The sequence below is a fragment of the Neofelis nebulosa genome, chromosome 1 (genome assembly GCF_028018385.1).
Source record: "Neofelis nebulosa isolate mNeoNeb1 chromosome 1, mNeoNeb1.pri, whole genome shotgun sequence".
NCBI classification, from domain to species: Eukaryota; Metazoa; Chordata; class Mammalia; order Carnivora; family Felidae; genus Neofelis; species Neofelis nebulosa.
The window spans coordinates 115,717,305-115,736,500 of NC_080782.1; the positions used below are offsets into that span (position 1 = coordinate 115,717,305).

General features: G+C 39.3%; 1 protein-coding gene across 3 annotated transcripts in view; it reads left to right on the plus strand.

Moving 5' to 3' along the window:
- Positions 1-19,196, plus strand: part of ANKRD55 (ankyrin repeat domain 55) — a 528,797-nt gene that overhangs the window by 459,920 nt on the left and 49,681 nt on the right. For all 3 annotated transcript variants that reach the window (XM_058732233.1, XM_058732216.1, XM_058732224.1), the window contains 2 exons: positions 11,446-11,576; positions 15,728-15,837. In XM_058732233.1, the coding sequence (XP_058588216.1) occupies positions 11,446-11,576; positions 15,728-15,837 (241 nt within the window). The remainder of the gene's footprint in view (positions 1-11,445; positions 11,577-15,727; positions 15,838-19,196) is intronic.

Genomic DNA, 19,196 nt, shown 5'->3' on the forward strand with positions numbered 1-19,196 from the left:
ATTTTTGGTAGCAGTGGATGTTGGGAAAGTATGACTATTAAAGCCAGAAGCAGAGACCTGCTTCTCAGAAGATGGAGTAGATGTACTTGTTTCTCTATTCCTCCTGCTAAATATAACTAAAAATCCTGGATGTTGTGTATAATATAAACATAAGAACACTCCCGAAGGTGGAGAGAAAATGACAGACCAGCTGGGACAATGTGACCCAAGGAATAACACTGTGGTAAGTTTCTTAGGTTTTCTTTTTTGCCTCTTATATCCCAACTTGGAGTTGAAGAATCCAACAGCTCAGAAGGGCCAACAGTCACAGACCAAAAAAAAAAAAAAAACAAACAAAAAAACAAAAAAACAAAGCCCCAACAAAAGCCTGCCCTCTAGCCAAAGAACCAGGAAAGGTACCACATAGCAACACAGAAAACTTGTAGACAGTAATGAGTCTACTCCAACCAAACATCACACAAAAAACAGACAAATGAGAACCTGTGGCTTTAGGCTCATTATTCCAGCAAAGACCTAGTAGAGATCTTGGACCTCCACCCCAACTAGTGAGCCTCCCTCCCCCTAGTTGCCAGTACTCCCACCCAGTAATGAAGAATCTTCTCCCTCAAATGTCAATGGAAGCTAAATAGGGAACTTGGACCTGGCAATAATGAGGTCACAATTACATACCTTCTCCCCCTTTGGAGCATTGTCAGGGAAAGCCAGCTAAAATAGAGGGTTTAAGTAAGATTAAGCAACTCAACACAATATTCCAATGTCCAGATTTCAATAAAAAACAATTTGTTATATCAAGAAACAGGAAGATCTCAAACTGAATGAAAAAAGATAATCAATAGATACAAAACTGAGATAATAGATGTTAGAATTACCTGACAGATTTTGAAGAGGTCATGAAAAAAAAAAATACTTCAATGAACAATTACAAACATGCTTGAAACAAATGAAGAAATAGGAAGCTTAAACAAAGAAATAGATGATATAAAGAAGAACTAAATGGAAAATATTTAAACTGAAAAATACAATAATCACAATTAAAAACTCCGTAAATAAGCTCAGCAGCAGAGTGAGGAAGCAGAGGGAAAGGATCAACAAACTTAAAAATAGAATGATAGAAATGAGCCAATCTGAACAACTGAAAGAAAATAGGCTAAAAAAAAAAAAAAAAGAGCATCAGGGACTTGTGGGACTATAACAAAAGTGTTTGGTTTTTTTTTTTTAATGTTTATTTATTTTTGAGAGAGAGTGCAAGTGGGGAAGGAGCAGAGAGAGAGGGAGACAGAGGATCCAAAGTGGGCTCTGTGCTGACAGCAGAGAGCCCAGTGCAGGTCTCCAACTCATAAACCGTGAGATCATGACCTGAGCCAAAGACAGATGCTCAACCGACTGCCACCCAGGCACCCCACAATAAAAAGTTCTATCATTGTTTTTTCTGTCTTAGTACTTGTGTCATTAATGACTTTTAACCCGTGTACCTGTCCCATGAAGAGCTTGAGAATCCCTTATCATGACAGCAAAATGTTTTGTAAAGTGAGTAGTTGTCCCTAACTTATCAATAGTAGTTTTTTTGTTTATTTGTTTGCTTGTTTCTTTTTAAAGGAAATTTACTTGTACATCTGCTTCATGGCTAATAACGGGAAATGAGGAGAGACAAATGTTTGATACTACTTGTGTGATAAGTGCAAGAGCCAGATTGTTTGGGTTCAATCCTAGCTTGTCCTGCCTATGAGTGGAAGTGAAAATATATCTTAGAATTTGTGTGACACAGGCAAAGCAATGCTGAAGGAAATGTATGACACTAAATACATTCATTAGAAAAGAGGAAAAATATCAGTCAATAATGTAAGTTCTTACCCCAAGAACTTAAAAAAAAGAACAAAATAAACCCAAAGGAAAGAACTAATAAAGAAAGAATAGAAATAAGGGTAATTGAAAATAGACAACAGTAAAGAAAATCACTGAAGCAAGGAACTGATTCTTTGAAAAGATCAATAAAATTGACAAAATTCTAGGAATAAAAAAACAGACAAAAAATGAAAGAAGTCACAAATGACCACTGTCAGGAGTGAAACCAAAGATATCACTATAGACCCTGCAGCCATCTAACCAATAAAAAGGAATTACAAAAAACAAACAAACAAAACCTCTACACCCATACTATTTGGATTTAATGGGTCGATTCTTCCATAAAGATAAACTACCACAACTTATCCAATAGGAAATAGACTATTTGAATGCCTCTACAAATATTAAGGAAAGTACATTCATTATTTTTAAATTCCCAGAAAAATAAATGTTCGGGCCTAGATAATTTCCCTAGAAACTCCTACAAAGTTTTAAATAATAGTTAACACCGATTGTAAATAATCTCTCCCAGAACATATGGGAAGGAAACTCTTTTCAGTTATATTTATAAAGCTAGTATTACCCTGATATTAAAACCAGATGATATAAAAGATGATGTAAAAAATTAACCTAAAGACTGATCCTCATGAATGTAGATAAAGAAAGCCTTAGTAAAATATTAGCAAATATAATTCAGTAATATATAACAAGATTTATATACCATGACCAAGTGGGATTTGTTGTAGGGATGTGAGGTTCAATATTTCAAAATCAATCAATGTAATCCACCATATTAACCAGCTAAAGAAGAAAAATCACACAATTATACCCATGAATGCAGAAAAGTATTTGACAAAATTTTACATACATTTATGATTAAAAACTCTCAGAAAAATAGGAATAGAGGGGAAATTCCTCAATTTGATAGAGTATCTATAAAACAAAAACAAAAAAACCAAAAAGCTAGAGCTAACATTTTACCTAATGGTAAAAAAGTCTGAATGCTTTACACCTAAGATCAGGAACAAAGTAAAAATGTCCACTCTTACTTATATTCAGCATAGTGGTGAAAGTTCTAGCCAGTACAAAAAGGCAAGAAAAGATAATAAAGGCATATCTATTTAAAATGAAAAACTAATAATGTCTCTTTTTGCACAGCTTGATTTTACACATAGAAAATACTAAGGAGGCTACCAAGAAAAACTTCTACAACTGAGTTCAGGATACAGGTCACAGGATATAAAATCAATCCAGAAAAACAAATTATATTCCTGTATACCAGAAATGAACACATGGAATCCACAATTAAAATTAAAATGCTATTTAAAATCACTCAACAAAGAATAGTTAGGTGTGAATATAACAAAATACATGTAAGACTTGTATACTGGAAATTATAAAATGCCAATGAAAGAAATCAAAGGAGATCTAAATAAATGGAGAGATATGCCATGTTCATGGATTAAAAGACTGAAGATAGCAAATATGCAGTGCTTTTCAAATTCATGTGCAGATTTAATGCAATTTCTATCAAATCCCAGCAAGATTTTTTGTAGATATATACAAAATTATCTAAAATTTATATAAAAAGGCAAAGAAAGTAGTATAGTTAAATCAATTTTGAAAAAGAATAAAGCAAGCAGGAGATCTTGGGAAGATGGAGGAGTATGAGGAAACTGAGCTCACCCCATCCCACATTTACAACTAGATATCATCCATATCCAAGTCAATAAACTGGAGAATGATCCAAAGACTGGCAGAACAAATTTAAAAACTAAATATAGAAAAGAAACTGCACCTGAAATTTTAGGAAGATCAGAAAGGGGGAAGGAAGCTCCCAGCAGGAGGGAGGGAGTTGTGCACTGCAGGGAGAGGGCAGAGAAACAGGCCCTTGCACCAAGGTGATCACATGAGGAAGACTGATACCCATAATGTTTTTTCTTCAAAAACTAGAAGGGCTGAATTCTGTGAGTTTTTAAAAACAGTGGGACTTGGAGCCTGGAGCTTTAAAAGTCAGCTGACTCAGCTCTGGGTGAGCTGGGAGAGTGAATGATAGCTGGGTTTCTGCCCTTAAAGAGATAGTGGACTACATGGAGAGACAACAAAAAAACTGGAATTTACATAACACCAGGACACATGGGAGACAGATCTGTTCATACTGATTTCTGAGCACACTGGGGGACTTCTCTGAAAATGAGGGACTTGCAGGCACCATTTTCCTCCCCTGCCCCCCAGCATAAACACAGAGCCACCTGGGGGAGGTGGGGCTGCACGGACATTTATAGCCTTGGCCCAGGCTCAAGGCAAATTTTGTTAAAAGTACACACATGCCCCACCCAGCCACCAGGTGAACAACTGCTATCTAGAGCCCTGCCCAGCAACAGCACAGCACCCAGCCACACGCCCCCTGCCATGTAGTGCAGAGCTTGCAGCCACCACAGCAGTTGAGGTGATCCAGCATAGGCCTAGTGGCCCAACACAAATTTTGCTAATACTGCCACCCTGCTCCCAAGTTCCCCAGGGAGCATGCACCCTCAGAGCTGCTCTGCCTGGGTCCACTAACATCACAGAGAGCTAGCACAGTCCACAGCCGGCAGAGTCAGTGCAGACAACTGTACTGAAAGGAAAAGTGACTCAGATGCAATAGCAAGGCATAAGCAGCACACATAGGATACTCTCCTGAAGTGCCAGGTCTTGATGAACAGGGGACACTACACTGCAGGGCACTCCAGGACCTCCTTTTCATAAAGTTACTACTTTCAATAACAAAAGACATAGCTGACATTCTTAAGACACAGAAACAGACACAGAGAGGTAGACAAAATGAGGAGACAGAGAAATTCATCCCAACTGAAAGAACAGAACAGGGCCAAAGCCAGAGATCTAAATGAAACATTTTTAAGTAAAATGCCTGATAGAGAATTTAAAGCAATAATCATAAGAATACTCAGTGACTCCATTAAACATAGTAACATTTGTATTACAGGAACCCCAGAAGAAGAAGAGAGAAAAGGGGGCAGAAATTTTCTTTGAAGAAATAATAGCTGAAAACTTTCCTTATCAGTGAAGAAAGGAGATATTTATATCTAGGAAGCATAGAGAATTCCCATCAAAATCAACAAACTAAGATGTATGATAACATTTACAAAATATAGTGATAAAGAAAAAATCTTAAAAGCAGCAAGACGGAAGAAGTCAGTAACCTACATGGAAAAGCCCAAAAGGCTCATGGGAGATTTCTCAACAGAAACTTTGCAAGACAGAGGGAATGGCATAATATGTTCAAAGTGCTGAATCTGCAGCCAACAATACTCTATCCAGCAAGGCTATCATTGAGAACAGAAGAAGAGGAGGAGGATAGGAAGATGGCGGCGTAGGAGGACGCTGGGCTCACCGCGCGTCCTGCTGATCACTTAGATTCCACCTACACCTGCCTAAATAACCCAGAAAACCGCCAGAGGATTAGCAGAACGGAGTCTCCGGAGCCAAGCGCAGACGAGAGGCCCACGGAAGAGGGTAGGAAGGGTGGCGAGGCGGTGCACACTCCACGGACTGGCGGGAGGGAGCCGGGGCGGAGGGGCAGCCTGCCAGCAAGCAGAGCCCCCGAGTCTGGCTGGCAAAAGCGGAGGGGCCAGATGGAGTGTGTTCCGACAGCAAGCACGATTTAGCGTCTGGGAGGTCATAAGTTAACAGCTCTGCTCAGAAAGCACGAAGGCTGGAGGACAAATGGAGGGAGAGCTGCTGAGCCCCCGGACGACAGAGCTCAGTTTGGTGGGGAACAAACGCGCTCGCCAGCGCCAGCTCCCTCGCCCATCCCCCAGCCAAAATCCCAAAGGGAACCAGTTCCTGCCAGGGAACTTGCTCGCTCCGCGCAAACACCCAACTCTGTGCTTCTGCGGAGCCAAACCTCCGGCAGCGGATCTGACTCCCTCCCGCTGCCACAGGGCCCCTCCTGAAGTGGATCACCTAAGGAGAAGCGAGCTAAGCCTGCCCCTCCCGCCCCCGTGCACCTTGCCTACCCACCCCAGCTAATACACCAGATCCCCAGCACCACAAGCCTGGCAGTGTGCAAGTAGCCCAGACGGGCCACGCCACCCCACAGTGAATCCCGCCCCTAGGAGAGGGGAAGAGAAGGCACACACCAGTCTGACTGTGGCCCCAGCGGTGGGCTGGGGGCAGACATCAGGACTGACTGCGGCCCCGCCCACCAACTCCAGTTATACACCACAGCACGGGGGAAGTGCCCTGCAGGTCCTCACCACTCCAGGGACTATCCAAAATGACCAAACGGAAGAATTCCCCTCAGAAGAATCTCCAGGAAATAACAACAGCTAATGAACTGATCAAAAAGGATTTAAATAATATAACAGAAAGTGAATTTAGAATAATAGTCATAAAATTAATCGCTGGGCTTGAAAACAGTATACAGGACAGCAGAGAATCTCTTGCTACAGAGATCAAGGGACTAAGGAACAGTCACGAGGAGCTGAAAAACGCTTTAAACGAAATGCAAAACAAAATGGAAACGACGACAGCTCGGATTGAAGAGGCAGAGGAGAGAATAGGTGAACTAGAAGATAAAGTTATGGAAAAAGAGGAAGCTGAGAGAAAGAGAGATAAAAAAATCCAGGAGTATGAGGGGAAAATTAGAGAACTAAGTGATACACTAAAAAGAAATAATATACGCATAATTGGTATCCCAGAGGAGGAAGAGAGAGGGAAAGGTGCTGAAGGGGTACTTGAAGAAATCATAGCTGAGAACTTCCCTGAACTGGGGAAGGAAAAAGGCATTGAAATCCAAGAGGCACAGAGAACTCCCTTCAGACGTAACTTGAATCGATCTTCTGCACGACATATCATAGTGAAACTGGCAAAATACAAGGATAAAGAGAAAATTCTGAAAGCAGCAAGAGAACAGAAGAAGAGATAAAGCATTTCCGAGACAAAACCTTTCATGATCACTAAACCAGCCCTGCAAGAAATATTAAAGGTGACTCTAAATGAAAAAGAGACCAAAAGTGACAGTATAAAGGCAGGAAACACAAAAGCAGTAAGTGAATATTTCTGTAAAAAAAAACAAGTCAAAAAACTCACAAAAACAAAGGATGTAAAATATAGTAACATATATCTAAAAGGGGGGGGAGAAGGGAAAAGAATGGATTTAAACTTAAATGACCATCAAATTAATATAGACTGCTATATGATATGCATAAGAGGTTATAAACAAACCTATATATCAAACCATATATCAAAAACCACTAATAAACATACAAAGTATAAAGAGAAACAAATCCAAATATATCACTAAAGAAAATCAGCAAAACATGAGAGAAAGACAAGAAAAGATCAGAGAAAATCTTCAGAAACAACTACAAAACAAAATAAAAAGGCAATAAATACATATCTATCAATAATTACTTTGAATGTAAATGGACTAAACACTGCAATCAAAAGACATAGGGCAATAGAATGGATAAAAAAAAACACACAAGACCCATCTGTATGTTGCCTACAAGAGACTCTTTTCAGACCTAAAGACACCTGCAGAGTGAAAAATGAGGGGATGGAGAAACATCTATCATGCAAATAGATGTGAAAAGAAAGCCAAAGTAGCAGTACATATATCAGACAAACTAGACCTTAAAACAACGATTGGGGGCACCTGAGTGTCTCAGTCAGTTAAGCGTCCAACTTCAGCTCAGGACATGATCTCACAATTCATGGGTTTGAACCCCAGATTGGGCTCTGTGCTGACAGCTCAGGGCCTAGAGCCTGCTTCGGATTCTGTGTCTCCTTCTCTCTCTGCCGCTCCCCCACTCACACACTGTCTCTCTCTGTCTCTCAAAAATAAATATTAAATAAATAAATAACTGTAACAACAGATAAAGGACACTATATAATAATAAAAGGGACAAGCCAACAAGAAGATGAAACAATTATAAGTAAGTATTTACACACCCAACATAGGAGCAACCAAATACGTAAGACAGTTACTAACAAACAGAAAGGAACTGATTGATAATAATACAATAATACTAGGGGATGTTAACCCCACTTACATCAATGGACAGATCATCTAAACAGAAAATAGGAAATAACGGTTTTGAATGACACACTGGACCAGATGGATTTAACAGATATATTTAGAACATTACATTCTAAAACAGCAGAATACCCATTCTTTTCAAGTGCACATGTAACATTCTCCAGAAAAGATCACATATTAGGCCAAAAAACAAGTCTTAACAAATTCAAGAAAAAGTCATACCATATGTCTTTTCTGACCCCAATGCTATGAAACTAGAAATCAACCACTAGAAAAAATCTGGAAGGACCAGAAATACATGGCAGTTAAATAACATACTATTTTTTTTAATAACATGCTATTAAACAATGAACGGGTCAACCAGGAAATATAAGAAGAAATTAAACAGTACATGGAAACAAATGAAAATTAAAACACAGTGGCCCAAAGCCTTTGGGATGCAGCAAAAATGGTTGCTATAAGTAGCAACACAGGTCTACCTCAAGAAGCAAGAAAAATCTCAAATAAACAACCTAACCCTACATCTAAGGGAGCTAGAAAAAGAATAATAAACAAAACCTAAAGCCACTAGAAGGAAGGAGAGGATAATAATAAAGATTAGAGAAGAAATAAATGATATAGAAACTAAAAAAAAAAAAGACAATAGAACAAATCAATAAAACCAGGAACTGATTCTTTGAAAAATAAATAAATAAATTGATAAACCTCTAACCAGACTTACCAAGAAAGAATGTGAAAATAGTCAAGTAAAATAATAAATGAGAGAGGAGAATAACAACAAACACCTCAGAAATACAAACAATTGTAAGAGAATATTATGAAAAACTATATGCCGACAATTTGAACAACACAGAAGAAATAGATAAATTCCTAGAAACATATAAACTACCAAAACTATAACAGAAAGAAACAGAAAATTTGAACAAACCAATAACCAGCAAAGAAATGGAATCAGTAATCAAAAAACTCCCAACAAACAAATATCTAGGACCAGAGGGCTTCACAGGCAAATTCTACCAAACATTTAAAGAAAAGTTAATACCTATTCTTCTCAAACTGTTCCCAAAAATAGTAAAGGAAAGAAAACTTCCAAATTAATTCTATGAAGCCAGCATTATACTGATACCAAAACTGGATAAAGACACCATTAAAAAAAAGAGAACTACAGGCCAGTATCCCTCATGAACACAGATGCAAAAATCTTTAATAAAATACTAGCAAACCTAATTCAATAACATGTTAAAAAAAATCATCCACAATCAAGTAGATTTATTCCTGGGTTGTAAGGATGGTTCAATATGCACAAATCAATCAACATGACACATCACATCCAATAAGAGAAAGAATAAGAACCGTATGATCATTTCAGTAAGATTCAGGAAAAGCATTTGACAAAGTACAATACCCATTCATGATAAAAACCCTCAACAAAGTAGGTTTAGAGGGAACATACTTCAACATAATGAAGGCCATCTGTGAAAAACCCACAGCTAACATTGTCCTCAATGGGGGAAAACTGAGACCTTTTCCCCTAAGGTTAGGAATAAGACAAGGATGTCAATTCTCACCACTTCTATTCAACATACTACTGGAAGTCCCAGCTACAATGATCAGAAGAGTAAAAGAAGTAAGGTATCCAAATCAGTAAGGAAGAAGTAAAACTTTTATTATTTGCAGATGACGCAATACTATATATAGAGAGAAAACCCAATAGACTCCACCAAAAAACTTCTAGAACTGATACATGATTCAGTAAAGTTACAGGATACAAAATCAACGTGCAGAAGTCTATTGAATTTCTCTACGACAATAATGAACAGCAGAAAGAGAAATTAAGATAGCAATCCCACTTACAATTGCATCAAAAACCATAAAATACCTAAGAATAAACCTAACCAAAGAGGTGAAAGACCTATACTCTGAAAATTATAAAACACTGATGAAAGAAATTAAAGATGACACAAAGAAATGGAAAGACATTCCATGCTCATGGACTAGAAGAACAAACATTGTCAAATGTCCATACTATCCAATGTAATTGATACATTTAATGCAATCCCTATCAAAACACCAACAGCATTTTTCAGAGAACTAGAACAAACAACTGTAAAATTTGTATGGAACCACAAAAGACCCTAAATAACCAAAGCTATCTTGAAAAAGAAAAGCATAGTTGGGGGCATCACAATTCTGGAGATGGAGATTAAAGAGTACACTCCTCATGATGAGCACCAGGTCATATACAGAAGTGTTGAATCACTGTATCGTACACCTGAAACTAATATTATACTGTATGTTAACTAACTGGAATTAAAAATGTTAAAAAAAAAAAAAAAAGAATAAACTGAGAGGAATCAGTCTTGCAAAATTCAAGACCTGTTATGTGGCTACAGAAATCAAGACTATGTGGTAACGGCTGAGGGCAGACATAGATTAATGGAAAAGAACAAAGAATTCAGAAATAGACTCACACAAATATACTCAACTGATCTCTGACAAAGGTGCAAATGTAATTCAGTGGAAGAAAGCCTCTTCAACAAACGGTGCTAGAACAATTCAACACCCTCGAAAACAAAGAAAGAAAGAGGGAGGGAGGGAGGAAGGGAGAGATGGAAGAGGGAAGGAAGGAGAGAAGAGAGAGAGGAAGAAATAAAGAAGGAACTGTTGCCACTATTCAAGACATAGTCCTTCATTGCTGCTTTTACCCAAAGAGTATTAGAAAGGAGAGATTTGTAGAGAAACTGGGTTGCCAGCTGTAATCTTGCAATGAGAACAGCAGCCCCACAATTTGCCCATTTCGAGTACCTTGTAGCACACTCTAAGAATATGTTATCAATGAAAAGCATGTAAACAAGTCTCAGCTTGGCAAAGGATTGTGTCCGAGGTTTGGTTTCTTCACCTGAAGAGTGTGAAGCACCTGGATTCTGCCTCACCAGGCTGGCTTGTTCCAACAGGTCTATGAGTTAATCAGAATGTGTAATTTCATCTGTTTTTCTTCAGAAAGAAAACCCACAAAGAACCAGATGCCTTGGCCTATATTACTAACCAAAACAGAGAAGTGTTTCAATAAAGATGGACCCTTTTCTAAAGAATGTGTGCAACCCAAGGCTAGGCAACCATCACTGCCCTTTATCATCTACCATCTCTAATAAAAATATGCTGCACCTGTCTGCCTGGCTGGAGTTGCCTTCCAGACACTTCCAGATTCTACATTGTTCAAACCAGGTTAGGAAAAACCTGTCATGTCCTAAATGGTGCTGATTCTCATGGTAGTAATGAGGATTTTTTAATCATTGGCACAAATTGTTTTAATCAATGAATTACTGCAAAATTACAGAAGATTTAATACAGCCAGAAAGAAAATACATAGTTTACATAAACGTAGCAACAATCATCTTCATTTCTCTTCAGTCTCATATAGTTCAACAGCTGGATTTGTGTTGTGGGCAGTTCCTTTATTTGCAAAGAGCATAATAAGTGAACAGGCAAATAAAGCCTGCTAATAAATTTCAGAAGTCAAATATTTTTATAAAGACTGTTGAAATGTCTCATTCCAGGATGTACACCCTTGATGCATGCAGTTTCTGGACGTCAAGTGGACACAGTGAAGCTGTTGTTGAAGATGGGGGCCAATATTAACATGCAGGATGCTTATGGCCGCACAAGTCTATGCCTGGCAACCTATCTGGTACTGATTATATCTGTGGTGTCTGTCAAGGAGTGGGGAGGGCTTAGTGTGTTGTCATGGTGTCCCCTTGCAGAAAAGTATTCTTGGACTTATGCTAATGGAAATAAAACTTGAAGCTTTGCTCCAATCATCTCTGACACTTATAGCACTACTAAGAGCTAGTTTTGTGGATCTAAGACATTTTGGATCTTCCTAACAATCTTCTAAGATAGAGGTGATTTTGCCATTAGAAAAATATTATTGAGGTACCTGGATGGCCCAGTCAGTTAGGCATCTGACTCTTGATTTTAGCTCAGGTCAAGATCTCACAGTTCGTGGGATCAAGCCCCACATCTGGCTTCACGCTGACAGTGCAGAGTCTGCTTAGGATTCTCTCTCCCCTCTCTCTCTGCCCCTTCCCCCATTCTTTCTCCCCCCATCTCTCTCAAAATAAGTAAATAAAAATTTTTTTAAAAGAAAAATATTATTTTCCATTTTAACATCAGAATTTGCCTTGCAGCATTTCTGGACTTACTTGGTACTCTTTTTAAGAACCCACTCCACTAATACCCTGAGTGGGTGGTAGCATTTGAAGCTGCAGGTAACATTGTGGGGTAGGATCAGCTAAGTGGAAGCTAGAGGATGAGAAATATAGGGAATGCTGGAAAATATCGGGGGTAGGAGTAGGGGAGAAATACCAGACTATTCAGGGGCAATACCAAGCATAGGACTCAACCCACAATCAGTACTCAATTTAAAAATTGTTGGGGCACCTGGGTGGCTCAGTCGGTTAAGCGTCTGACTCTTGATTTCAGCTCAGGTCATATTCTCATGGTTTGTGAGTTAAAGCCCTGTGTCAGACTCTGTGCTGACAGCATTGAGCCTGCTTGGGATCCTCTCTCTCCCTCTCTCTGTGCCCCTCCCCCTACCTCCTCTCTGTCTCTCAAAATAAATAAATAAACAAATAAACAAACAAATAAATAAATAAAAATTGTATAGAGCCAGTCCTCATCAAGAGATTTCAGTTTAGCATTTCCCAACATTGGGTAAGCTTGGTAAGCCTTACTGAAAACGTTCAAGCCCCTCTCTTTTCAAATCCTCCCTGCATTCCTTCTAGGAAACCCCAGAGCTACTTTGAGTCTATGTCAAGCAAGTTCTTTTTAGTGCCACACGTGGGTCATCATTCTCCTTCACCTCTAATGAGGCTCCCAGAAATCTTCACCATAACTACTGTTGCAGCCAAAGCAGATTCTTGGATTTGCTCTTGCTGCCCACTGACAGTGGTGGATTCATCCTGGGCAAGCCCCACGGTGTCCTGAAACTGCCTTGCTGAAATAGGACTCTTCCCTTTCCCAAATACCACACCTTCCTGCCACAATCTAACATAGATTGCATGAGGTATTGCCCAATTATCACAGAGATTTTTTTTTTTAGCAACTACTTTTCCTTTTTCTATTTGCATACCCCCTTTCTCTAGGACTTAGATTTAAACTGGAAAGAATTTTTTTGAAGTGTTGGAATACTTGTTTCAAATGTACTTTCCAGGAGTATACACTAGCCCTCCTGAGTCACACACTGGGAGCAGACAGGGTAGTGGATGGGAAGGAGATGTCTATGCAGACAAACCTCCTGGGCAATTTTTATACCCACCCAAGTTTGAAAACCATTGGTCTATGACTAGTAGGTGAAGTGTCATATCTCGGAGAGACACAGGAATGCCCTCCCAGGCCCCTTCCCTTTTGCACATGTCTTAATAATTGCTCCTGCTGTGGCTTTTTACAGCAAGTATCCTGTAGATCACAGTGAATAGTGAGCCTAGAGAGGTGCCACCTTTGCAGACAAGTCTTTCTAGGAATGCATTCAAAGGAGCTACATGAAGGAAGTATGCTTGCATGACAGCATGTGGCATCACCCTCTTATTGATGCCCCCACTTCTTTATGGCAACCCAAGCAAGGACCCCTCCCTATTCCTTCTGAGGTTCCCTGAGAAGAGGGTGGGTGGTCCTGGGGATTGCACTGTGGAGCCCACCAACCCCTTCTGTCAATGTTTGAATTCAAGTATTGAAGAGAAACTTGGCAAAGGGCGTACTTAGCAATTTAGTGTCCATCACAGCTCCAAACTCAGTATACACATACACTTAGCATGGATGTGTAACCTTAGACACATCACCTCACCGTTTTGTGTCTCCTTCCTCATTTGTAAAATTTAGTGAAAATAATATCCTACACTTATCACAATTGAAGGAGAAACACATGCGGAATCATCCAGCACATACTAAATAAAAAAATGTACTTGTTGATTCTGAATAGTGACCCCTGGTTTCAAGTGTATTCAGTGACTTTTCTGATTTGTTTTCTGAAGAAAAAAAGAAAACCACATACACATAGTTCCAGGAAATGTTGCAAGATGATAAAAATGTTTCAAACCCTCCCCCATCAGGAGATTTGTTTTTCAATAAGTGTAAAACTTAGGCAACTCTAAAATTTGTCCAGCATGCCTTTCTTTTGGGTTTCTTTGTCATATTTTTTCCTTTTAATCAGAGATCTTGATGACTTGGACATTAGAAGCTAAAACCAGATTTAATACATGAGTAAATTATAACTTAAGACTGAAAAACATTTGCTTCTACTTAAGACTTATATATTATTGGTCAATTCAAAACCATATTCAATATTATAACCTATGAATGTGCTTTTATTAAAATATTTTTTCCAGACTTTCCAGAACCAAAAAGTTCTTTTCTTATTATCTTTCTTCTCCATTCATTTAGTAACATTTTGATTTTCATTGCTTTCAGTATTTTTTTATTTTTTATTTTTTAATGTGTATTCATTTTTGAGAGAAAGAGACAGAGTGTGATTGAGGGAGGGGCAAACAGAGAAGGGAGACACAGAATCCAAAGCAGGCTACAGGCTCTGAGCTGTCAGCACAGAGCCCAACACGGGGCTTGAATTCACAAACGGTGAGATCATGACCTGAGCTGAAGCTGGACACTTAACTGAGCCACCCAGGAGCCCCCCATTGCTTCCAGTATTGTGAGAGGAAATCTTCAGTCATTTTTCTCTTCTGATGGGGTAGTTTTGAAGTTTAGCTATAAAGGAATGAAGGCAGGACAGAGAGTTATCATATATATTATTTTTTGTAATAATTGTTTCATCTACTTATATATCTAATTATAACTGAAGGAGTAACCCCAATGGTTCTGGATGAATGTAGGAAGCATTCTGCTTGGCCAAACTTGGTTATCAGTAGGGCTGGGTCAGTTACTTAAAGGAGCAGAGAACAGAAAGGGAGGGAGGACTAGCCTGTGATTATATCTGCCCTTTGAAATGAGAGATAGTGGGGAAATGACCCAGCTGTAAGTGCTAACCAAGAAGGGGACAAGCATGAGATGTAGCAATACCACTCTCAATCTGGAGAATTAGTCGACAGCAGGGAGTTCACACAAAGTTTCTTAGGGAATTCATAGTGGGTGAAGCCCAGCAACAGGGAACCCTTAGAGGGTCCTGGTGATACCCCCATATTCAGCATCAGACATATCAGTCAACAAGATGGGTCCCAGAAGGGTCCCAGCCATTGGATTATGGCTTAGACTAGGATTCTAGACATTGGGAGGGAGACTGACTAGAATAAGAAAAATATTATCCTTGTGGTTACTAGAAAGAGAACTTGGAAAAGAGGACCACAAAGCCTGTTTATCAGATATAGATAAACTGAGGCACAGAGTGGAGGCTGGGACTCAAGAATGATATAGGAGTACAGTTTTTGGAATTGGACCATGGCACCCAGGTCAGACCACTGACAAGCATGATTTGAAGCTAAGCCTACAGAATGCGAGGTTAGAACTACCACATGCCATATTGATCCCTAGGAACTGCATATAAAAGTGGAATATCAGCAAGTAAGAAATGGGGAATGGGAGATGGAAGAGAGAGTCTAGGAATCCATCTATACCTGACAGGGTAAAGGTCCTCCAGAATACTCAGGAACCCATATATCAAGGTCTGCAGCTTTCCGCTGAAGTTGAGGTTGTGATCCTTAACCACTTCAAATCAAACAAAACATATTTTTAGCCGCACCAAAGAAAAAAGAGAAAGAAAACTGGAGAGAGTTTGTTGGTCTGTTATACCAGGCTGTGTTATATAATGACACAGTTGCTCTTATATTTCAGGGTTGGCTAGAAGGTTGTGTGAGTCTGCTCAGGAATGGTGCCAAGCACAATATCCCAGATAAAAATGGCCGTCTGCCACTGCATGCTGCCACTGCTGAGCCCGATGTGAGGTAAGTAGCCAGGTTCACACAATCCTCACACTTGGAGAGACTTAACTTGGATTAGAAGGTCACCTAATCAACCCTCTGAGGTGAATAAAGAAAAAGCCCATCCATTTTTTTTTTACGTTGCAGCAGATAGGACCTCATCTCAGTGAATCAAAATATCCTGGAAGAATCTTAAACTCTAATCTCATTCCTCTCCTGTTTAATAAATTAAAAAGAAAAACCCTTTCTCCTACACTCTGATTTAAGAAATGCTATTTTTCATCATCTGAATTCACATATTCATCCAATCAGTCATTTATTGATTCAGTCACTGTCGAGTGCTTATCATGGACCAAGTGCTCCTCTAGGCCCCAGTGGTTGCCAGTAAGCACACAGCGTCTCTGACCTCACAGAGGTTACATTCTAGTGAAGCAGCTAAGCAGCACTCTAGTAAACAAATAAATAGGGTAATTTTAAAATAAATAGGATAATTTCAAATATTGGGGAGGGGAGTGGAAGAGCACTGACTGGGCAGAAAGATTAATGTCTCAAGTCAGAGTCACGCCAACATTTATGGGTTGGAAGGAGGCAAGGGACTCAGCAAAGGAGAGAGACAGGGGAACCAGTGGGTTAGAAGGAAAACCAGGCCTGTGAGCTTCTGGGAGCTGTGTGAAGAAGTATACACAAATAAGTTGGATGATCAAGAAGGTCACATTTTTGTAAGACAATTGAGCAACAAAGGAAAAAGTTTTGTCCAGACCAAGTGTAGCTTCCCCAATCCTCTGTGTCTAAAAGTCCTTGGTGTCCAATCTTTTGAAAGCCCCTTGGAGCAGCCAATAATAGCATTTCCCAGTGTGGTATCAGCAACATTCTGGGCACTTCCTTAACCTCCATAGCACAGAACATGCCTCTGACAGGAATTTAGCATTCCCCAGAGCTAGGCACAGGCCAGCACCACAGGGGGTGCCTCATTATCTGGGAGCCTCATCCTCTAGACCCTGAATTCAGAACTAACATGAGGGGCTCTGTGGGGGTTCATGAGACCAAGGCCTCTTCCAAGTTGAGAGGTAACAGGATTTCTTCATTTCATTCTGTTTTACACCAAAAGGGTTTGGGAAATTCCAGAACTATTCCCAACCAAGCATTGCCTCTTATTATCATTGGATTATATCCAGGAATAATAGAAAACTAGGATTTACTCAAAGCCCAACAAAACAAGGAAGTTTAGAGAAGAAACAGCAAGCTTAGAGCTAACAATCAATAGACATCATAAAGAGATGACTCCCTTTTGATGAATTGGGATAAAGAAAGAATGACTTTTCTAGACAACCCACAAAAATATTTAGTCACAAAATCATACTGTTATCCCAAGAATAATCTTTCAAATATATGTTTAAAATGTACCTTTAAGACTATTCTACCTTGATTTACTCTACTTGGTTTACCAGCCTCACTGAGTGGTCATTTCAAAATCTGCCTGATTCTGGAAGGTAAATACCGGCTTTTGTTATGGTGACTTTAACTTTTGTAACAAATAAAACCCAAAGCTTCAGTTTTTTAACACAATAAAAGCTTTGTCCCAGTTAGGTGTTCCTGGATTGGAGGGTGGCTCCCCTCCATATGGTAACTCAGAGACCTAAGTTTCTTACATCTTGTGGCTTCTCTTTGTTCAGTCTGGGGATGGGGAAAGAGTAGTATGAAGAAGTCTCCCCACCTTATTTCTTTAAAATCTCAGCTTTTTTTTTTTTTTTCTTCAACTTTTTTTTTTTTTTTTTTTTTTTTTGGGACAGAGAGAGACAGAGCATGAACGGGGGAGGGGCAGAGAGAGGGAGACACAGAATCGGAAACAGGCTCCAGGCTCCGAGCCATCAGCCCAGAGCCTGACGCGGGGCTCGAACTCACGGACCGCGAGATCGTGACCTGGTTGAAGTCGGACGCTTAACCGACTGTGCCACCCAGGCGCCCCTAAAATCTCAGCTTTTGATTCAATTCACTTCTGCTCACATTCTTTTAATAAGGACTAGTCATTTACCACACTGGTCATGTACCACCCTGTGTTTAAGGAGTACTTGGGAATATAGAATCCACCTCCCAACCATGACTCCAACCTAAGAAAAGGGTTCATGAATTTTGCTGAAAAGCTGTCTCTGTCATCAGGCCATTGCACCTGAGGGGTGAACTAAGACTTCTCAGTCAAAAGCATGCTTGATGTTAATTTGGCCAATTGATTAGGCTCATCATTTCAAATCACTACAGTAATAAATTAAAAACCAATCCAACTGTATTTCCTCTTTTGTGGACATATCAGTCTATTTCATATTATGCCCAGAAGTGCCCCTAGACTCTCTAGGATCTACATTACATCACTATAACTGAGATAACACAGAGTTGTGGTTTCCCCTTTTCTTGAAATTATACCTAATGACCCAGCCACCACCTTCAGAAAAGCTAAAGCCAGAAAAATAAACATCCTTCTGTGTGCTGATGATATGGTTTTATTGTCCTAAATGGACATTTAGCTGATTCTGGAAGATAAAATCCTCCTTTATTTATGATAATACTAGCTGTGGCAACTAGGAAAACCCAAAGATTAAGATTAACTATTCCAAAACCAAAATCATCATTTCTGGTAAATGTTCTCCAAAAATGAATCGTGTGAAACCTTAACAACCCATGTAGCAAAGCAACTGGCTTTGTTACCTAGAGAACATTTAGAAACTAGCTTGCCTTAAAAAATTCCCTATGGCATTACATTGCTTAGAATTAGATATTTTATCATTGGTTTATGAGAAATTTTATGACCATGGCAGTGTTTGATAGCATCTGCATTCAGTGTTTCAAGCAGAAAGTAGCCAAGCGATGTCCTATGGCACAAAAGTTGGCCTTCTATCATCCATTTGTTTATATATCAGCATGAACTCATAATGTTTTCTGAAATATATATATATATATATATATATATATATATATATATATATATATATAAGTCTGGCTTGTGGGTACTTCCTAATCCTACAACCATAACGCAGGAGCGACCTTCCATTAGGCCATGCAAACCTGTTTGCTTAATTTTCCTAAGTGGACACAACTGTAAGCAGATTTGGCTAACCATTGAAGCCTATAGGTCTGCATTTACAATGATGAGGAAAAGAAAGACAAATGGCACTGATTATTTACCATGTTCTGAGCAAAGTTCTGAGTGCTTTCCATGTACTATCTCATCTAATCTTGACCACACCTTTATGTGATAGGTAATATTTTTCTCCCCATTTTATGGATAAGAAAGTTGAGGCACTAAGAAGATAATTAATTGCCTAGTGCATGTGTGAGGCTAAGTAACCTGCCCGTGTGCCTACTCTGTTCCTAGGATCCACTACTGTGGA